Below are 23,794 nucleotides of genomic sequence, written 5' to 3'. Positions count from 1 at the left end.
TCCCCGTACAGACTGGAGAGATGCCAGTTCACCTCCTGGGCACTGCCAAGGTGCTCTTGAGCAAGGCACCGGACCCCCAACTGCTTGGCCAAGGAGCAGCCCCCCTCACTCTGACATCTCTCCATTAGTGTGTATAGCATGGATAAGTCCTGAGCATGTTTGTAATTCAGGCCTGTGTTTAATGTGTGTGCAACTGTACGAAAAGTTTTTCTGAAATTGAGAAGCCAGAATTTACATCTGTTTAATACTCTTTGTGTAAAGCTTTTGATCAATGGCTTCAAATGATAATGGCTCTGCAAACTATTTAGAGACTGTCGGCCTGTTTTGCTTTGCATCTTAATCAAAAGCACAGATACATTTGTTGAGTATTTCTGTCTGGTTCCAGATATCTCCTTGCCAGCATTACTGTAACCATTTTCCTTCTGAGAAATCAGCAAGTTGAGCAGTTTTGGTTACTGACACTGTTGGCAAAAAATACCCTAGCGACCACTCCTTAGTTGATCAAATTACAAATATGTCGTTTTCTGGCAGCAGTATTCAAAATTGTGGGCAGCCAGTAACTTCAACTCCAAGGTTGATGGGATATATCACAGCATCTGCTTTCAATGTATTTTGAATCCCAAATTCACTCTGACGTTTCCTTTATTCTGTCAGTTACCTGCCATATAAGGAGCTCTTTTATAGCCAAAGTAACAAAGGAACAGCTGGAAGCCAAAAATCTCCAGTCACCACAAGGGTTGTGTTAGTAATACAGATAACATGGTGAAGCTGGGGTTACATACCTCGGGTTTGGCATGTGAGAAGATGGTCCATTTGAGATCAGAAGTCTCCGTTTTAGTGTTCATCAGGACCTCTGTGAAAAAAGATGTGAGCAGGAAATATAAAAATGACACGTACAAGACTCATTTACATTCAGAGAAACACACAAGTGAATTTTAAATCAAAGATTGGACATATTTCAAGTCCCAAGCTGTCTGCCAAGTATCAGCTATGGCTTAAACTGGGATTACGCTCGAAGATGGAGTTTCACCAGTCAATTACATCTACAGAAACATCCCCACTACCTTAAAATTGTCTTTCTTCTCATGTTTGTTTTTATTCACCCCACGTCCCTTGTGTTCCCTGCAACACACCATGCCTGTGGTCACACTAAACCTGCTGAAAAGAATCCGCTTTTGTCCAGAGAGAGTAGGGACGAGTAGTAGGAACAAGAGAACAGACTAGACTTGCATAGAAACACACTCACAGACACACAAATATAAAGATTTAAGCCCTTCCAGTCACGATCTGTGATTACAATAGAATTGATTTGTGTAATCTTTTGAGGGGCAGGCTGCCAGCTCACAAACAATCTGAGCATTTCTGCTATGATTCAGTATCACAATAAAATCCGGGACCTGAACTGCATGCAACTTTGCAAGTTAGGTTAGGGTGAAGGGACTTCTTTTCATGTGAGGACATCTTTCTCCCCCCAGCTTTCTTGGCAGATTGCCTCTGCTGAATTGTGACTAGTATTTATACTGATGGGATGAGCTTTCTCTCACAGACTGGTTTTTAGAGCCCTACATGTTCCCCACAGAAGCTCATCTCAAGGGTGAGGCCGTTTGGTTTTACCAATAAACAGGATTTAATGCAGCTCTCCAGTGTGCCATGATCAGGGTGAGCACTTGCATGAAAATGGATGCTGGAAGAAATGGGGGTTTTAGTGAAGACTTTATCATTGGGGTTATTGAGATGTTTTGTTGAATTAGGCTCCCAATATAAGGCTCAACAGTAAAGTCTGGCATACCAACACACACACACACACACACACACACACACACACACACACACACACCCCTGACCCGGCATGCAAAAAAAACAACTTTTCTCAGTTTTCCTTCATGGTTTTATGTTTCCCCAATTTTGGTTTCAACATCTTTATTTAAGTATAAGTGCATTATTTCCATCACATTAATGATTTTAGTAATAATGTTTCATATTAATAATAAAATTATGCCTAAACTGCAACCATAATTCACTTTTTTTTTTTATAGAAAGGCAACAGGGGAATAGAGGGGGGGTATGACATGCAACAAAGATCCCTGGCTGGAATTGAACTGGCAACCTTGCAGTTATATGTCATCTTCATGTGTGTAACCACTTGGCTACCAAGGCGGCTCCATAAAATTACAATTTTAGTAAGATAATTCTTACAATTCTTATATTCAGAAAAAAAGATCTGAAAAATATTTCCCTCTGAATCCTGAATGAGGCCAAAGTGTTGCATATCTCAACTATTTAAAATGTGTTGTTTCCACCTCTTACTTCAACATGTTGCTTTCTTGTCCAAAACATCTGCTCTGAATACATGGCCGCCAACAACAAGTGTCTTACTTTATATACAGAGTCAGTGATTCCATCTGTATTTATCTGAATGTGGAGATTAGATGGCCCTGTTGTTCTTTAATAATCATTTATCGATTTGTTTAATAATTACTTTTGGTTTACATATTTAGAGACAAAATTGTTAATTAGTATCTTCAGTTACATTCTTCAAAATGTGCATTAAATAGAATGTAGTCTAAAACACTTCAACTAGAAAATGTATGTTTCCCATTGTCGGGCACTTCAGTTTAATGAACCCCAAGCAAAGGCACACAATCATCTGTTTTATATCGTTGTAAATTGAACATCTTTGCGTTTCGAAAAAACTTAAAGACATGGTTGGCACTGGAAAACTGTGATTTTTATCAAAAGAATAATCAATACATTAATAATAAAAAGAATCATTTGTTTCAGTCCTAAAATAAAGAAAAATATCTACCATATTTTCCGGACTATAAGTCGCACTCTTTTTCATACTTTGGCTGGTCCTGCGACTTATAGTCAGGTGCGACTTATATATCAAAATATATATAATTTAACATGTTATTTCATACTGAAAACATTACCGTCTACAGCCGCGAGAGGCGCTCTAGGCTTGTGACAACTATATGCTGCTCCTAAAGACAAGAAAAGAAACTGCAGGCGACTGCAGGTAGTAAAATACGCAGCCGAAAACGGTTGAGCAGCAGAACGAAAGTTTGGAGTGAGTGAGAAACTTGTGAGGGACTGGCGAAAAGGTTAGTCTTACTGCAATGAAGAAAACGCTGAAATCCAGATGGCCAGAGCTGGAGGAACGAGTCCACAGATGGGTGCTTGAACAACGTGCTGCTGGGAGAGGCTCGTCAACAGTGCAGTTACGTTACGTTAACATACCGGACACCTACCGTATTCAGCCCCTTGTTCTGTGTGCTATTGTGTAGTTTAATAACTTGCCTTTCCAGATTAAATGTCTGTTCTTGGTCTTGGATTTTGTGAAATAAATTTCTAAATAAATGCGACTTATAGTCCAGTGCGACTTATAGTCCGGAAAATACAGTACATCCAATATAATACCTCCCATAGTTTGACTACAAGTGTCAATGTGAGAAATGATGCCACCAAATTATAAGAATTCGTCCTTACAGTGGAATACCTAACACCCGTGTCCAAGTTACTTTCATTGTCTGTTCAATAGCTGTTAATGATTACAGTCTGTTTCCTGTGGAATACTGTATACAGAAGAAAAGGATGTTTGGAAAAAACATTTCACATAGAACATTAAAGAAATGAAAGCTGTCAGGGACTCCTCATGCTCTATGAATATATATTTCAGCCCTAACACTTAGTAGTATTTTTCAAAAATAACTGCAACGCCTACAGTTACTAATCTCTGTGATCCTGTGTAAAGTGAGAGGCAATTACATTTACCACTTAGCAACCCACATTTCAATGAAATACACATGAAGGGACAGCAAAAACTCAACAGATAAAACCGAGTCTGACTGGCGCTTCCTACTGAGACAAATGTTACAGCTGCCGTTGTTTAACACTACTGAACGGTAAACTGTCGGTTTAAGATCAGATAATGCAGGGAAGCTCGGCCCATTCAGGATGGAATGTTTAAACTCTCTCTTTAGTCCTTCCACACTTAAAACTGAATATAAAAGGGATACTGAGATATTCTAAGTATATAGTTTATGGAAAATCAGCTTGTTGTTCCATCGTGCTTGATGAAGGTGATAACTTTTTTCTTTTCCCATAAAAAAACTTTTTCAATGAATTATCCTACATCCCACTACAAGGAAATATTAATAGGATAAATTGACAGAATAATACAATATTAACATAGTTGGTCAGAAGTCCCAATGTCTATAAAAATACAAAGTAATACATATTGTAGATTGCCTTGACTATACTATTGAATATATATCTTCCACTGCCCCAATGCATACTTTAGATTGAAAAACCTGTTATACTGCAACACATTTACATTTTAATACAAAACAATTAACAGTAAAAGAACAATTGAAAAACATCTAGTGTTGGTTTTTTTTTTCTCCATAATGATTTCAATGATCACTCGATCGCGCCCACCGCTGCTCACATCTTAGCTCCTGCTAATTTAATACATTTCCTCAGTGAACAACACACACAGTATTTATCCCCTTCTCGACCCCACTCCCACTGCCGTACAGCCAAATTATTTAAATCTTTCTTATAGCATTCCACCTCAGTTTCATTTTCTCGTTCCCATCATCTGGGTGGCCCGTCTCATACACAGCACATGAAAGCAACGACTTGACATCACTAATTATCAGGGTTGCATATATGCAGCAGGTTCGTCGGGATATCACACTGAGAGGTAAATGTGACTCGAATCAATTACTTATTACCCATTTGTCTTTTACAATCGACTCATTTTACGCTCTCTCTGTGCAACTTCCTCGTAAAGAAACACAAACGTATGCCTCTCTCCCTCCTCTCGCTTTATAGCAACAATATGAGGCGATAAAGAGTAAGAAAGGGAAGTCTGCAGAGAGAAAGGGGAGAGGTGATAATTGGATGACAAAGTTCAGGCTGGTGCTTTCCCCACATTTAGTCTAGCTCGAGTTTACTTCGGCATAATAAAAAAATTAAAATAAACACCTTCATAATACTCAGGCTGCCCCGTCTCCGCACCTGCCTCCGTTTCATATTCAGATTTCTTTTTTTAAGTAGTGGAAAAGAAACACCACCCCTCCCCCCAGCATGATAATCACTGTTTATCACTGCTCTGTCATTAAGGTTTATGAGACAGGATGTGTGAGCGTGAGTGTTTCGATGAGATGGTGAGTGTTTCTATTATGTGCATGCACGACCTTGCCTTTCTCTGAAGTAGGCTCAGACTTAAGCCCCGTTAGAGGAAGCTGGCGTTTCCCCTACATTCTTACAACAGCGGCGACCACCCACCGCCGGAAAATTGCCCAGAGTGCTAGAAAAATGTAGGAACAATGAAAATTCTTCATCCGGCCACATTTAACACCCAAAACAAACAATTGTACAGTAATTACAGTACAATCGTCCACATTAGCAGACAGCAGAGAAGTCTAAACTGATACTGGCGCTGGCAAGAAGACTTGAACTGAGCCATGGAATTACAATTATGGAAATGTAACATTATAAGACAGGTAATGACACTGAGAGGCAGGTCTGAAGTAGGTGTGTTGAGATATTAGAATTTGTCTTGGTATAGTTTTTTATAAATTCATTTTAGAAAAACACAGGTAAGGGTTAGGTATTGCTTTTTTTGTATCAAATGTAAAACCTGACCCTGTATTTTTCACAAAGGGGGACTATATGGCGAATATTACACCCTTATTATACAGACGTATTCAGGCTTTAGACAACCAACCTCAAATTTGAGAGCAGGAGCCATTTGATCTAAATCCTGCTCACAATTCTTCACCTTTGTGTTCATTTCTTTCCCGCATGCCCTTTCCCTCCCTGTTTTACACTTTCTCTGTGGCTCTGGAGTGTGATAGGGAAATTATAGGCCTATGAACATTTGCCCTGGTTCAGCTACAATTAAACCTCATTTTAATTAAAGAAACAGAGTGCCAATTACCCTCATACACATAGAGAAATGGAGACAGAGGGAAAGAACCGGGATAATGAAAAAGAGGAATGTGAGAAGGGGAAGAGATGTTAGAAGGATTTATAGATGACAAAAAAACTAGATGGGCTTATTAGTGTGTTTGCCAATATTACAGCTACCTCTCAATGTCATTTTTTTCCCCAAGTCAGCTAACATGAAGCCATGACATGCTGATAACAATGTGGTGTCATTATAATGTATTTGCGCTCAATACTTTCCTTTTACATCACATCTTCCCAACTATTGGCATGAACCACATGTGCAGCTTCATTATTTATTATGATTATTTTAAAATCAAACACTGAAATTAGTTTTGTGTCAGTGAAATACTTTTTTTTTTTTTTTTCATGAAGTAGTTCAATAAATACAAGACATGGAAATTAAATAGATCTTGAATTGCTAAGCAAAGGCATCTTATCTGCTTGCATAACATGTGTTTGGTGGTTTGGGACTTAAAGCTGCTCCCTTCCATGCTCCATATGTCATTTCTTGATAGGGGAGTTACTGTCCTCCAGGTAGAACTCAGAACCTCATGTGATTCAAGGGTAACTGCTAGCACATGTTCTAAAATTTCCAAAGCCAATACCCTAAAATCAGACATATGTATGGGATGATCTGGTGCCTTGGGCAATTTAATACCTAGCCTATATGTTTCGCATTTAAATTAAAAGGAATAGTTCAACATGTTGGGAAATATGCTTATTCGGTTACTTGCCAAGAGTTGGATGAGAATATCGATACCACTCTCATGTCTGTACCGTTAGCTTATCGCAAAGACTGGAAACAGCTAGCTTGGGTCTGTTCCCGTCTTTGTGCTAAGCTAAGCTAACTGGCTGCTGGCAGTAGCTTAATATGCACATAGGAGTGGTATTCTCTAACTTGGCACGAAGCCAAATAAGCGTATTTCCCAAAATGTTGAACTATTCCTTAATTGAATCCTTCATTTTCTCTTTATAGTAACATTAGCAGATGTTTCCAAGCGAGGCCAATATTCATACATGGCTACCTATAGGTAAAATGAATAAGGTTGTCTGATAGATGTTTGATGGATTACAGCTGCTACTAGAAAAGTCAGTGAAGTGTATTTTGTTTGTTGGAGTCTTTAAATAATTCCTTTGCTGAAAATGATCCCATTCATTATGTGATAGGAACGATTGTTCTCCAGGTATTTTTGGGCACATGTTACAAAGAATATCGTTGGTTAATCTGAAAAAAATACTAATTTTGGATGTATTTGGCACTCAGGTTATCTACCATAGTGCACATGAAGAATGCAAATAGAAAAAAACCAAAAAAAAACGATTTCTCTTCACGAGCTTTCCAGCCAGCTTTGTTTCTGTGAGTGTAGGTCAGTGTATGCACGTGAACATAATAACTTTTGTACTAAATGTGTGTGAGCCCTGTTTGTGTGTCTTTGACAGAGTTGTGTCTACTGAGATTAGACCTCAGCTTCCTTTAGGTCCCATCCCCTTCCTGTCTCCTGGTCTGGTGGAGGGCGCCAACAAGCACATCACTCACATGCACAGCAACCAAGCAGGACGCATTTAACCCCTCGTCTGCTGTATAACAAAAGCCTCCTGTGGCACGTGTGGATAAGCTCAGCAACTTTAAGTGTGTGTCGTGGAGTAGTGAGATGAAAGGAGCGAAGGGGAGATAAAAAAAAAGGGTGTTAATGTTTGACACTTTTTTGCTTTCTTGCCTGTAGGGACGCATATCAATACATGTTGTGGTTGGTCTCTGTCCCAGGACAGGATGTGACCTAGCTAGGCAGGGAGCTTGATACTGGACAGAAACCAAAGATGTGACACTACTGTGAATGACTCTGACTGACCCAAAGCACTGAGTATTGACTACAGGTCATCACAGATTCACTGGGCAGAACCATCACATTAATCATTTCCAGTTATCTCAGAGTCCTTTAGCTAATAGCCAACACATTCACTACAACACTGAAACTCTTTAAATTCTAGCCGTTTTTCAGCCGAACACATGCTCTGGTACCCGGGCAAATCACCTTTTTTTACAAAAAGCTTTTCTCTGGCGTTGGAACACAAAACAAATGTTGATTAATACAGATACCCAAAAGTACGTCTATGATTCATTGCCATTCCCTTTTCATTAAATGTGGTAAAGTGGAAGGAAAAACTGTTGCATTATTCAACATGTCGCACAAGTTCAAGGCAAATGTTTACTTTAATCACAGTGGTATTAATAGTTTTCCCCTCACATAAAATGAGAGGTTGAGGTTAATGGCTCTGACACCAACCCGAAGGCCGACCACTGGCAGAAAAGGCAGTCGGACTGATCGGTCTCCCCGAGTTGGTCAAAAACGTGCCTCGGAACACACTGACGAAATATGTCTCCATAACAGCAGGCGGTGCTAAAATGAAAACCGGAAATGACGAATGCGTCACGTGGGTCTGGCGGATACAGTTGCTGAATCTGAGTCTTCATTTCAGATCGACAAAGGTCAGTTTAAAAGATTTTCGTCAGATTTTGAGAGGCGTTCGTCCCGCTCGTCATTTCCGGGTTAGCACTCCACCAATCAGATTGGTCATTGAGTCCAACTGCCCAGCCTCCGATTCAACATGTCAAATCGGCCAAAATGAAGGCAGACAGCCCCTCTGACGGACGACGGCACGGAACACACCGAACAGACTCGAGTCACTGACCTTGCCGGACTGTCCGATGGCCAATAATCAGGTTGGTGTGTCAGGGCCTTAAGAGGACATGAGATGTTGACTTGGTTCTGTGCCTTTTTATATCACAGCCTACGAGTAATGAGTTTTGACACAATGGTTGTCTCCCTCAGACAAACAAAATCCACATAGCTGTGAGGCCAAACATACTCCCAAAGAGACTGCACCAGATAAAAAATTATCTATTGAGAGGTGACATATTTAACAATAAATTAGAGTGTAGTTATGGAATGTGATTACTGTTTGACATCTGCCCAAAATGAACTGACTAATATTGGCAAGAAGAAGTGAAAGCAATAGATTTGAACATTTAATTCAACAGCAAGAAAGGGAAAAAAAACAAAAACCTTAGTTTCTTTTTTTCTGGTTAAATAGTTTATTATTCGGAATTCAGTTCTAAGTAGGCCCATTTAAAAACTCTGAGCTTGAAACACATACTTCGCTACACTATCCCTCCGTGTATACTGTGTGATTGATTAAATTGCCTTGCTTTACAGCATATTTCAGCTATTTTGGAATATTGATCTGCCACTGGGTAAATCCACCTCCCGCTACTTCCAATTAAGGGCACCACTTTCTCAATCCCTCTTCAAAAATAACCAAATTCTGTAAAAAACTGAAAGGCTTCTAGAGAACATCGTTGCAGGCTACACCAACTCCCTGGTGACTTCCTGATACAGAATCCTATAAGGAGGAATGAATTACAAAGGAAAAGTTAAAAAGACTTTTTAATCAACTCAGTATATTTTGGGAGGGTATGCTGCACTTTTTAAGACCTCTGCATTTCCACACAAGCCATGCTGTCTTTAAATAAAGAATACTATAAGAGATGATGCCAAAATAAGAACAAAGACAAACTAGTAGTGTGTGATCTCTTGCTTTTGGGGCTAGACAAGCAGATTCTTCTTTTCCACTGTAACCTGGAGACACTAATTTCTCTCATGACTTGGGCCGTCTTTTTTTTTCTGCCAGACCAACAGCCCAAAACCCAAAGATATCCCATTTACTATCATTTACAGTATGATAAAGAAATCCTCACATTTGAGAGTCTGGAACCAGGAGATGTTGATGCATTTGTGCTTTTAAAAACACTAAAACGATTAATTAAAATAGTTTCCGATTCATTTTCTCTCTAATCTATGAATGGACTAATGGACCAAACTTTCCACTCCCACATTTTTCATTCTTCTCTGATTGTTTACACACATTTTGTCTGTTCTCTCTTCATCCATAATTTCTTTACCTTAAATTCTCTTTCTAAGATGACAGTGAGTGTGTTTACATGACCTAATAAAGCAGTTTTGTTCCTAGTATTTTGTATGTATAAAGGGAATATGAATAACCGGATTTCTCTTTGCTCATGTAAACACCATATCCCAAATATGATCATAACAAGAGTAAACCTCATAACCGGGTTATTCATGTGCATGTTAATACACTCAATTATAAGAATCCACAGGCTTCTGAACTAGACTATATTAACTAAATGCCTAAGGCCACGTCCACACGTATCAAAACAATCTTTTTTTCCCGTCTTCCCTGGCATCGTTTCAAGAATAGTTGCGTCCAAACGGATCCATTTGTAAATGACTCAACACGCTACTTGATATTCCAGGCCTATAGGTGGCGCTGTTTCTGATACAAAAAATTACCAAAAACTGAGAAGCTTGCGTGCTGTAAACAGACAGTAGAAGAAGAAACCAAACACAAGAAGAAGACGACAAAAATCGCTAGTGCAAGGAAACCAGAATTGTTTGCGTGGACCGATAGTGAATTGTTGTTGTTGTTATGAGACGTCGTCGCGGGATAAGAGGTCGAAGGCTAGAGGTCGAGGGGTGTGGCGATGACATCATTGATACGCAAGTATGCAGCGTTTTACGGGACCAGGTTTCAAAAAAAGCACGCTTACAGGATTCATTTGGATCAGTCAAAACGATGCAAAACATGTGCGTTAATACCAAAAAGCGTTTCCGTGTGGATGTAAATCAATAGACAAAGCCTTCCCCACCAATATTCAACATTTTATTGTATTTCTGTATTTAGTTTAATTTCCTACACTTAATCCTACCTGCTACTGTCAACAAGAGGCCATTTACTTGAAATTGGGGTCACATGTATTGATTAGTATAACCAGACACATTTTATATTCATCATCATGTACATAGTAATTCTGCTGTTAGAGTCTGACAGTATTAAGGGAATATACGTTAATATTACTCACTTGTATTTAATTAAAAACATATGCAGCATGTGCAAACCCGGAGAGATGAGGAATGCCTTGTTTTAGTAAGTGTGTCCCATCGTTGCGACAAACTTGTGCTGAAACTTCCTCTGAGCTTGAAAAAAACGTGTATTTCTTCTTTCCAGAGACTTTGACTCTACAAGATTGAAAGGCAAGTGCCTTTGTAAACAGATGTGGGCTGCACAGCACATTTTAGCACTTTAGTCTTTTAAAAGACGATTTCTGTGATGACGGTCTTTATCGGCATGCTTTTGGCAAAAGGTTTTACTTTGTTAGATGTCGTCAAAGATTACCATCTGTACAATTGCAGAGTAGAAGAGGAAATGAGCTAAACAGAAACTCAAAGCCAAACTCATCTACTTAAAAAAAAAAAAGAGGTTTAGATTGGGAAATGGTTATCATTGAGTGATCACATTTAAAGATAATCTATCATCCTAGAACAAGAACATATAACTAAGATAGAAAGCTGCCATATGTTTTTGTTTTTTTATACCAAGACTCTTATGGAACAAATTCAGGTCTGACAACTTTATACAGACACTTCCCTGGGAGCTACCACACATCATCGCACTGTGGTCAGAACTGCCCTCTATAAACAAACTAGCCTCAAGTTTCAATCTCCTTCATAGAAGGCTTGAAGGCAGCTGATCGTCTGTCAAGTCAGAGAGCTGAGCTGTGTCATCGCAGCAGAAGAAGCACCAGGAGAAAGTGCAGGATATGTGCTTGTTTTCAAACATATTCTCCATCCTTCAAGAGGATATTCATTGTCTTGTCTTCTCCTGTCCAGGGGGAGGCCTGAGGTCAGGGTCAGTCATAGACTGGCACCCCTGCAGGGCGGACACTTTAGAGACATGCAGTGCTGAAATCTGGGATGATCTTCCTAAGCAGCAGGAGACTCTACCACTCCTGTGTTTGCTGTGTCTTCCAACAATTGGACCAGATAGTTTGTCAGTGAACTACTGGTATAGATTAATTATTAGCAAATGTGTGTCTTGTGTCATTTAATCATGAACAGAAAAGACTGGGATCCATTCTAAAACACTGGAAAGGGTGTTGATGATAGAAGAATGATCTAATATCCTACAGAGTTGCAGCAGCAACATTAACTTCCATTGAAACATTTGACCTTGATTACGATAAATGAATGATTATTTTGTTTTGTACACGTGGTAGTATGTTCTTAAGGGGAACGTACATGAATACACACATTGGGAAAAGTATTACCAGGATTTAAAAAAAACAAAAAAACGACATGGGCAAATTACGTCGGCTAGGGGTTCTGAATATCGGTTTCGATTACATTCCGATTAATCGTCCAGCCCTATTTGTTAGAACAAAACAAGCATGGAAAGGTGAACTTTTATAAAATGATACAGGATAGGTCACCAATCCTAATTGGCATGATAAAAAAAAACCACATAGCTCTATCTACCGCTGTGATGAGCCCCAAAAATGTCTACTGCTGTACTTATAACAGAATTGCTATCAAAGCCTTTACTAAAGCAGAATCAACAAATAATTTTTTTGGATAAAAAAAATCTTGGAGAACAGCACGCACGCACGCACACGCACACACACACACACACACACACACACACACACACACACACACACACACACACACACACAGCTTTCAGTGACTAATCTGCAGTGGGAGGTGGACAGCTTGAAGCCAACAGTGCAGACTCCAGCTAAATAAACCATCTAAGGATTGACACATCTAAGTAGAGATACAAGAAAACAGACTCTGAAAATTTTCTGTTGTATTCCGACAGATCACACTTTTTCATATTCAAACATCAACACATCGACACACTGCGAGCTAATTCTCTTCATCAGCCAATGCGTTGCTCCTCCAAGCCTGCGACTGGGTGTTTGTGTGGCGGTGACCGATATATCTAAAATAAAGATAGAATCATCTCTTTAGCTGTGAAGCCATTTAGTTGAGTACAAAGAGCATCATTTTCCGTTATTGGCCAGCCACGTTATGTTTTCAGCAAGGAGTGAATAGAGTAATTCACCAACTGAATTACAAAACCACACTTTAGTCCAATCTCTGAAAAACGGACAGATTTTTAATAATACAATGTCTCTTCTTCAAGTGGTTGGATAGAGTTGAGCAAATAAGGCAATCACTTAAAAGCACGGTGATGTGTAAGAACATAAGGGAGGGAACATTTTGTGTGCAGCACTCCTTAAAAACATGATACCAAGGTGCCAAAAAGGTGTTTAATGCTTCTTTAACTGAACTGACCCACTCCTATTTGTAGCATGACTCCCTCTTGAAGCTCTTAGCTGTGTGCAGGCTGTAGGAGGGCAGCTAGCGTACAGGAATGTCTCTGTTATGCCGTTGGTTCAGTGTGGCATATGAAAGCAGGCCCTGGGAGACATACTGAAGCTGTGTGCATGCATAAAGGTGGACACAAAATGTTCACATGGGTCTCTAGGTTGATGTCGAACCAAATTGATTGCATTTTAACTTAAAACGGCCATATCAAACACAAGATGTAGGTCAACCTATGACGCAGGGAGGAAAATATACCAGACTCAAATCGAATCAAGCCTACTGATGGCGCATGCTTCAAGCTGAGACATTTTTACATCAAGGTTGCTTTTTTTTAATCAATTCTTGCACATCCAGCCGCACGTCTCGCCGGCCTCATGTTGCTTTTACCCCCTTCATTCTATTCTTTTAAATGTGAGGACAAAACACCACAAGGCACATGACAACCATAGCACCTAGAAACGTTTCACAAAAGATGTTTTGCTACACAATGCTCAGTGTGCCTCTAACAGCTGTGATTAATGCGTAAGATAAATGAGAAAGATGGACCGGAGATAAATACCTCCTTCTCATTTGTTGTCTCCTAATTAAAGGCCTTTTTAATCCCTTTGTTATAATCACATTTTCATCCCATCGCATATATTGCACATCTCTGGCCCCAGGTGTGTATGATTACAGAATGCAAATAGGCAATATACATACTTTGCTCATTATGCAGTGTGCCGACGTGCACATTACTTGCACCCTCCTAGCCCTCTTTCCATTACTTCGGCTCATGCCAGTCTCCCCATCTCTCCTTGACTCACTTCAAAGAGAACCCCCATCCCTCTAAAAGTCCCATTCTCCTTGGTGCTTATGGCTGATAGGCTGTGGCCTCATTCCCTCTCTGCTGCAGCCTGTCCCCATTGTGTCCCACTCTCAGAGAGTAGCGTGTGGGTGGAGGACAGACTGGCTCTCCAAAGTGAATGCCTGACATGGATGTATGGGCTGTGGGTGTATCCTCTCACCGAGCTAAACTATCATCCACCTGCAATTCCCGGCTGCCATATGCATCCTTCACAGCGAGAGAAAGACATGGACTGAGAGTACTTGTGGCACTCGGATGCCTGTTTAACTCTTGAGGAAGCTAATCATCGGATTGAGGTAGTGAGGATGATGGGCTACAGGCTTTCACAGAGGGGGGAGGTTGCTTTAAATGCAAATCCCTTTCTTATAAAAATCGGTTCCGTTTAAAAGGATTTCTGGGAAACGATCCACACTTCCACGGCAGGGGAGACAGTCAGCAAGAGAAAACAGTATAGCACCAGTCAAACATCAAGGAGACAGAGGACGTGGAAAGGGTAGCAAAAGAAAAGGCTACATGTCTGTGAAAGAAGGGATTGAGGCTCAAGTAAGGTCTCTAAGATAAAAACATCCTTTCTGCATTTAAGACACTTGGTGAGTTTTAGTTTAGATTGAGAAGCATTATGCCATTCATCATGCTAGGTATGTCAATGAGGAGATAGGAGGTAATAAACAGAAGAGACATTGTGTAGAAAATGCGAGAATATTTAAGCTTTTAGAGGGATGATGTCAATCTTTCCCTCCACCTAAAAGCGCTTTAATCAGCAGATTACATAAATATGCCTTGAATGTTTGAATTCCCTTTAAAGAAGCCTGCTATGTTGTATGGCTAACTGAGTATAAGCAACTGGTGAGTGTTGCAGTATTTGTTTAAGGCAAGATACAGATGTGCAGTGGCTTTAGGGCTGTATCGGTTTTCGATACCTTTAAGGTGTCGACCAAAATAACGCAGTACTAAGCAGAATTGAAACTTCTCTAGTCTGGGAAAAAAATACTATTTGTATGGTCTTGCTTGCAGCCAATCACCGCCAGCTTTCTTCGATTTAAGGCGACCTGTGATTGGCCCACTACTGCAGCAGCTACAACCCATACAGTCTGTGGTGTGGTGAAGTCGAATGCATTTAAACATTTTTTAAATGTATTTGTGTAAAAATCATTAGGATGGGTAGAAGTGGTGGTGGCATTTTACACAACTGAATGCTTTGATTCACATGATGGGTATCGAATGAAGTAAGAAAAAAAAAAACGTATCAAATGAAGTACTCTGTTGGTATTGGTATCATTTATAAGCGATACCCAGCCCTAATTGGCTTCCCTCGCTGCTTCCACCCAACCACTACCAATCAAGATCACTGCCCAACATTTTCAGTGAGACTGTGCTTGTGGGGAAATGTGTGCGTCTTTGTCAACCCACTCACATTAGAGCATGGCGATATATCCGCTTTTATGATTTCTTTTCTCCCCTCATCAAATATGTATGAAGATATTGTTTTTAATTTACAATGCTTTAAATCATGTAACTCTAATGGAAATGTGAATGTATTACTCCGTTATCACATTACTCCCAGTTGGCCCCTGGCACATCTACTTGTAGCTGTGTGAGCTCATTGTTCAGGATGGAGGCAGCAGGTGTGTCATTTCAAGTGCAGAACAAAATATGTTAATGTCAACTCTTCTGTACAAGTTTGATTTGGTTTGGCAGAGTGTGATATGTGGAAAAAACACACTGCAGTGTGTAAAGTTTACAAGAGACAGTATGACACGTCACCCCTCTTTCCATCAGCAGAGGCAAAAAAGTGCTGTTGATGTTTTTCAACCTAACAAGTTGGGCTTCTGCTTAACAAATCACACTGGCAGCTGCACTCTCTTGTTGCATACCATGTGAAACGATGATTTGTAAATGGAGGGAGGTAACGGCTGCAGTAACATAGCATTTTGCATAAGCAGATGATTGCCAGGATGTAGAAAGCTGGATTTACAATGCTGTAAAAACTATAGGCACTCAGTGCAAGCCTCCCAGCCAAAAATAATCAATTTTGCTAAAGACAACATCAACTTCAGAATCTCAGCTATTTCTCACAACTGATCGACAGGCAAGTTTCATGTACCCATGTAACAAGATTCTTATGGTGTATTTCCATCCACTCGTTTCTATGCACATTTTAGTATTCCACATTCAAAAAAACCTGAGTGGAAACACAGGAAATAAAAAAAATAAAAATGCAACTAAGTGCAATGAAAACAGCTCTTCTTCTGAAATAATTAATGGCAACTTGACGTGAGAATTGGTGCCACTACAAACTGTTTTTGATTAGGACAACTCCTACTATTTGCATTTCAGTAGCACAAGTTCTCAAAAGTGCATTTAAGCCATGGAAATTAAACAGGACAGAATATGTCGTCCATCAGGTTGAAAATTTGTCCTATGAGTTTAGATGAGTGCCGACAAGTTTACATCACTTCTGAAAATGATGGTAATATCATTGGAGCTCTGGACCTGAGCAGGTGCAAAAAGACTGCAGTGCTTTTGTCACTGGCTGCATCTTGCCATTGTTAAGAGAGAGAAACTGTATGTGCAAGGAATAACGAGAGGCACGGAGGAAAAACTAAATGGGTACTTTACAGGTTGAGCTTGTGTGTGGGAGGATAAAGAACATTACATTACATACATTAGTGAGAATTATTAATACTGGATGAAAAACTTGTGCCTTTTCACAGTTTAAGACCTTGGTTATAGTATTCTGTACGCGAGGCAGAGAAAAAGTGTTTGTTTTTTGTGTGTGTGTGTGTGTGTGTGTGTGTGTGTATCTTCATTTCAATTTCCACCCAAAAGCTTGTCATTAATTCCCAGCCAAAGTAATTATCGGATCAAGAGGGCTGCTTTTTAATCTTCATGGAGACAGAAGGACGAGAGATCCATGCGCTGAACGAGCAAGTGGTGTAAGTGAGTCATTTATCCTTTAGTTGGAAAAGGAGGAGAGATTTGGCAGCTGTGATCTTCATCTTCCCTCCCATCAGTTCATTACTGAATTCCCTACTAGGTGGAGAACAAGGGGGAGGATGATCCAGAGTGTGCTGGCAGAGGAGCAGGCCATTACCCAAGATACGGAAACCAGACATCGTGCTCACACTTGGCAAGACACAGATGTTCTGGAGTTCGTCGGCAAGGCGCTATGACCCATCAGCTCCCGTCTACATGTCTGTTCTCCATATCGAGCCTGTGCTGCACCTGTTTGGAACCAGCATCTTGTAAACATTGACAAGGGGGGAACGAAGCCAAGTTGACTGAGACTATTCTTGATTTTCTAAAAAGGGACATGTTTGATAATTCTGCCACCAAAAGCCTGCTGAGCATCACTATCCACACAGATCTGAGATTAAGCATCTCTTTTGTCTCAGAGGAAAAGACAGAGGAACAGAAAGTCAGAGTTGAGTCAGAGGTAGGGTCCCGGCTGAAGTACAAGCTACATTTCCTCTAATCGGCTGCTCCTTGGCTCCCAGAAAACGGAGTAAATGTTAAATGTCTGGGAAAATCCCAACCTTCTCTCTTGAAATACAAAGTCAACAATGCTTTTCCTGCAAGAATTCAGACTCTCAGTAGCTGTGGTAATTGAACATCTTCTTTTGATGGGTGTGCGTTTGAGCTGCAAATCTAAGCTTCAAAACACCCTTCAGAAGACCCGGGGTGATCTCACGTACTGTACGCTGCCTCTATGTATTAGTAGAGTCTAGATAGTAGAAGTCATACTGTAAGTCCACCCCTCCAAGAAAGGGCATTTTGTACCAGCGGATACATGACGCCCAGACTCAAACCAGAAGCAGTTGACAGATTCATGTTCCTGCCACAGAGTATGTGAAGCCATGCATGTTCATGATGTTCCTGTTTACAGCAACTATAGATTGGAATGAACAAAGTTGGGGAAAAGTTTCATTGTTTAAGAGTCCATTGTTTTCATGGCAAATTAATTTTTTTTTGTCACAAAACACCTACCTTATTTAGCAGTACAAATTGGAAACTAGCCAGAGAAATGGCTGTTGTGTCAAAGTGTTGTATTACGTTAATGCACGTATGTGTGTCCAAGGTTTTCCCCGCCATTATAAGGTTTAGGTGCAGCACCCGAGCCATTTTGGGGAGCACCTTAGCCAAATGAATGTAACTAAAATACTTGTCTCAGATCTAATGATTGTAGTTGGTCCCCGGTGGACTTCTTTAGCTTTAATTTTTGTCATTAAGCTTTTTGAGTGTTATTTATTTGTTAGCTGCTTTAGCTTTTCCAACGTTTTAGACACAGATATTGTAATGGTAATGGTCCAAAGTGATGTGAAAAAGACTAAGGCAAAACTAACACAGAAACTCAAAACACACGCAGAAAAGAAAACAAAAATGGCCAAAAAGAGACACAACACTGAACACAACTACAAGTTGACGCAAAACCACACAAAGACACACAAAATGTATGGGAAAATTGCTTCTTTTTTTTAAAAACCTTAACAACGTAACATTTTCTTGAGGAATGATGCCTAAACCCCTTGCCAAATACGCAAAAAAAGGCTGCTGCCGTAGCTACGGTGTTGTGACCCTTTCGGAGTTCTGCGTAGGGGTTGCTTTGCATCGCGGTGCATTTCACCGGAAGTACATAGGAGGGCAGAGCCAGGCTAGTATACTACTACTTAAGTGCAGTAAATCAATGGGAAACATACATGTGTACAGACAAGGCTAGCAGCAGCAGCTCCGCGTCAGACACGTTTCTGGTGTGCAAAGATATAGAAAACGCCACACAGCCGCCACGCAACTGACACGCAACAGAAACGCCACGCAGCCAGACTTACAGAAACCCAGTTGTGATCCTTTGATCCACAGTAAAACATAGGCACAATATTTCCAAATACCTTTTTTTTTTTAAATCAAAGTTTTTACAGTAACTTGCAGGGTTCAAAATTAGCACCATTTACCAGCCAAATGATGTAAAAATACGCAAGTGGCTGGTAGATTTGCTTCATTCACCAGCCAAAGAAACAATGATGATCTATGTGAGTGGCTGGTCAAATTTAAACATTCACTAGCCATTTGGCTGGTGGATGAAAAAGTGAATCTGCACCCTGGATAGTTGTCTCTACAGCATTCTTAACAATCTCAAATCAGTTTTCAATTGACTTCACAGCACTGAAACGTCCCCATTATTGTCACAAAAAGAAAGAGACATGCCAGGAGATAAAAAAATAAATGAACACCCAGGCCTTCTAGTTGATTCTGATTTGTCAATGTGGCTCACTGAGGCTCAGTCTTCCACCCATGTATTTTAAGCCAATTATCCAGACACTGGCCCTGTTGTTATGCTGATGATGCCGATCTATACTCCTCTGTAAAATCAGACAACTTGAAAGCATTATTTTCTTCATTGTGATAGCTAATTTCAGTCCTATTTGTCCCTCCAGGGTTCACAAAGCTGATCCAGAACAAATTGCCTGTTGATGTCAAGACTGCTGCCAGAAACTAATATAAATCATGATCCCGATTATATATTTGATACTGTTTGATGTTTTTTCCTCAAAGCTGAATGTAAACGCTAAAATGCGTCACATAAATCTCTACACCTACATCAACCCACAGAAAATCACATCAGCCCTGCACTGAATTATATTATTGATTTTAGGGTGAGCTGGTTAAGGGTCCTGAGGGTAATTGTGATAACTAAGGTGACTCTAAAGTGATAACTAATAGTGACTAGATCTTAGAAATGGACTTCCTGACGATATCAGGAGAGGAAACCAATATTTTTTTGTAATTTCTTTGGCAACACTCTGGAAGACACTCTTTTCAAAATGAGATAAATAGCCCACTGCCAGAAGAAGAAGGAAATACAATCCTAATTGAATGCACATTTCCATGGTGGCACTACTATTGGGATTAATGTTATGTCTGTAACATACAGTACTTTTAATCAGTGAGGTTGCAGCCACATCCTGCCATGATATTTCTATGATTATTTCCATGAGTTCTTGCTTATCTTTGCATAGCATGCTCTTCAAATTTCTTGTGGTTTTACTGCACTCCCTTTTTTGGCAAGGAACAGGATGTAATACAAATTGGATATCTCACTCAGCCATTCAACCACAGAAAACAAGTCCAGGTAGCATTTGAAAGGAAAACTCCAGACTCACCTTCCTCTGCAGAAGCCAGAAGAGCCCAGTCCAGGAAGATGCACCCCAGCAGAACAATGATCCTGTATGTCAGCTCCATAGTGCTGATACTAAATGGTAAAAAATGAACCGACTTCTGTTTTGCCTTGAATTAAAAATCAAGTCCCACTGGCAGCTCGGCTGTGCACTGACTGACTGCAAACCAGTCCGCATTTAAAGTGGACTTCAGTTTGGAGAGCTTCACACAACACTGCAGTAAAAACTACACTTTTGCTAAGTGCGGATTCAGACGATTGTGAATATAAAGCACGTTTAACTGGTCGGCTGCAGCACCTTAAATAGTAAGTGTTAGGACAGACTCGAAACTTCTATGAATTGTCCAACTTTGTGTTGTGGTGAAAGTATGGGCAGAAAAACAACAGTCAGAAACATGCTTCAGCGTTTCAACTCCTCTTCCACCTCAGTCCTCTGTCAGCACAAGGGGTGCATGGTCCAAACTTGTTGTATCCTCGGCTTTACAAAAACCTTTGTGCTCCACACGACTTCTCCCAAATTCTCCCCGTCAGCCTGATGATCGAGCAGCCTGAATCCGCAACAAGGGCACCTCACTGCATATGTGTTAGTTGCAGAGACAATCCTCATTATCAGTCGGTTCATACCTACTTCCACATCTTCTCGTCATGTTCGGCAAACAATCCGCGAAAGTGTGTTTTCTTTTTCTTTCTCTTTTAAAGCACCAGACTATTAGGACTGCGGGGAGAAAAAAAATCCACGAAAGGTGGTGGGGATATTGCGCGACACGTCTAGCCTGGCCTGGATTAACAGGCGAAAAATAGACTGAAACTGGGGTAAATATCTAGTTAGTTCTCTGGATAAGTCAGCAGACAGGACCAACAGCGGATACTAAAAGTTGTGCGCTAAAGTAGCTCTTAGGGCTGACACTGTACGTTCAACGTCGGTCACCGAAGACTTCATCACCGCATGAAAGCCGGAGTCGAATGGCACCAGCAGCAAGCTCCGCCCACTACGTTTCCATAGCAGCAGAGTCAAGTGCAGAGTGCACCAGAGTCGGCACTCGATAAGATACAGGATTTCCGGAGGACGCCTTCACAATAAAACCCTTATTAACAAACATTTAGAAAAAAAGAAGGAATATTCCCTATTAGGATTAAAGAAACTATTTAATTTTGTTTTATTTTCTCAAAGTGACCCTTTTCATTTTGTAGGCTATACACTAGGTCTGAAAATGAATGGAAATTGTATCAAAATCGCAAAATGGCCTACTGCATTTTCAAATCGCAGGAGGCACAATATTAAAGTTTTTAAATTGTTAAAGGCGAAATGTGTAAAAATTAGTATTTTCTAAATGAAATAGCGTGATGCTATAGATATGTCCTTGCCCAAACATCATATTCTACAGACTTAAGATAACATTATTGTTTTGTACACATCCCCGCAAAAATCACACCATAAATCACTTAAATATGTTTTTCAATGAAAATAAGAATGATACTGTAAAGATTATCATTCCCTCTAATATCGCAAATCATATCGCAGTTGCAATAAAATCATTGAACCCTACTATACACACAATTTGCAAAGGTATACCTGATCATTGATCCCACAGCAGGAAAATCAAAGTTTCACAGCAGCAAACAGAAGCACAAAAATAGGTATAGTTAAGGGAAGTAGCCTGATAAACTAAAACACTATATACAGTATTTATACATCAAAGAGCAAGAAAGGTCAATGGTGGTATATACATTATCCATGCTGTAAAACTACAATCATCATAAATAAATAAATAAATACACCTTATATAGACACTAAACAAATAATTCCTATGCTACAACATTGCTTGGAACCTTGGGGCCTTGTTCAGCCCGTGTACTTGTTCCAGTCATCCAGATAAATCCGTTGGTCATATAAGTTCAAGGTGGCTTCCCAAGTTAGCTTCACTGGGGCACATCTGCTTCTGAAATTCTAAAAGCATGCACTGAAAAAGCACTGTAAAAAGTAACTTATCCTGTAACCTTTTTTCTACAACATCAGCAATATGGTTCTAAATGTAGGTACTCTCCTGCTTCGGCACCCTCTTTGTTTTTCTCACTGTCTCAATTGCAGGTGGTGTCTAACCCAAATCGAGCTCTCTTATTTCTTTCCACATGGAGCACAGTTCACGTTAAAACACAATGGGCAAAGGAAATATGAATGCTTTTATTTTGACAACATATTCACACGACTTCCGGTCTTATTTAGTTTATTTCTGTGTGTCTTGACTCCAAAACAACAATTAAGTCCGTCCTATCTACAAGTACTGGCATGCTGTAAACTGTCCTCTAGATCAGGGATCTTCAATAGGGGGTCCGGGACCCCCAGGGTCTTCAGAGTCACTCCAGGGGGGCCTCCAAATTATTGTTAATTTTTGAAAGTTTTTTCAAAAATTAAAAAGTCTTAACATGATTCCAACATAATATTAGCAAATATAAATCCCCACTGATGGTAGGCTTACTGGCCAATAGGTAATGTAGTCACTAAGGTAGCCATCCACAGATACGGTTCATCCCAAAGGATTGACCAACAATTATTAGGCTATTTGAATAGCTTAGTATTCTATGCAAAAAAAAGGTATCTATAAATGCTTTAGCCTACCCTAAAAGTTATTGTAGGACCAGATTAATATGCAACTTCATTTTATACAATATATGTAGTAGGGGGTCCCTGATCCGTCTCTCTTTCAGTTAAGGGGTCCTTGGCTTAAAAAACGTTGAAGACCGCCGCTCTAGATGAAGCCCACCCACTCAGATCGGGTCCAATATCCAGAACTAGGCCCAATCTGAGCCCGGTAGGTAGGGAAAGCAATCCGATTTTGTACTAATTCTTTATGCTGACCAAAATCAGGTAGGCCTACATTTTTACTGAAATATATTTGGTATAATATATAATGACTCCCCATTTTGGGCAAATTGGAGCCACAGAGTAGCAACACTTAAGGATACAGTCAGTCCTTCAAGGACTCTGCAGTGCCGATCACTTCTGGCACTGGGGATTTAATACAGTAGGCTATGTGGTCTCCAGTTGGGGTCAAATAAGCTCAAGTCTGCTAAATACAGATATACCAACTTAGTAGGCTACATTACCTGACTCATGGTGCAACCCTGTTGCATTAATGCCTTTGGCAGATAAGACTGAATGTGTTTTCTTGCAGTCTATTGAATAAATACACATTTTGCATAATAAGCTCTGCTAGCATTGAAAAAAATAGCTATCATGCATTTGTGCCACCTCACTGACTATGTTAAACGTATGTTTTATGACATATCTCTCTTATATGTGCATGCATTTCTGCAGCTAACCATCTGAACACAGCATATTTTAATGAGAGCCATAAGAGTACCCATTCATACATACAGTCTATTTTCTTATTTAATTAATGGGTGTTTTCCTCAAGAGGAACTGAATGGAATCAGTTTTTGAAGACGATCTGGGAGAGACAGCGGCATAAATAAGAGAAAATGGAAATTTTAAGTCTAAATGACAAAATGTAAATAAGACATTAGCATTTCAAGCTCACTAACAAGGCCAGACCAATGTTTAATTTTGGT

At 40.0% G+C, this 23,794-nt stretch overlaps 1 protein-coding gene across 1 annotated transcript in view; it reads right to left on the bottom strand.

Moving 5' to 3' along the window:
- Window positions 1-21,173, bottom strand: part of ephb4a (eph receptor B4a) — a 39,126-nt gene extending 17,953 nt beyond the window's left edge. Inside the window, exons 1-2 of the mRNA XM_078265657.1 lie at window positions 20,211-21,173; window positions 783-853 (exon numbers count right to left, since the gene is read on the bottom strand). Of these exons, the coding sequence (XP_078121783.1) occupies window positions 783-853; window positions 20,211-20,289 (150 nt within the window). The 5' untranslated portion in view covers window positions 20,290-21,173. The remainder of the gene's footprint in view (window positions 1-782; window positions 854-20,210) is intronic.
- Between the last annotated feature and the right edge of the window lie 2,621 nt (window positions 21,174-23,794).

The sequence above is a fragment of the Sander vitreus genome, chromosome 13 (genome assembly GCF_031162955.1).
Source record: "Sander vitreus isolate 19-12246 chromosome 13, sanVit1, whole genome shotgun sequence".
In the NCBI taxonomy this organism is placed as follows: domain Eukaryota; kingdom Metazoa; phylum Chordata; class Actinopteri; order Perciformes; family Percidae; genus Sander; species Sander vitreus.
This window is presented reverse-complemented; position numbering and strand designations above follow the sequence as displayed.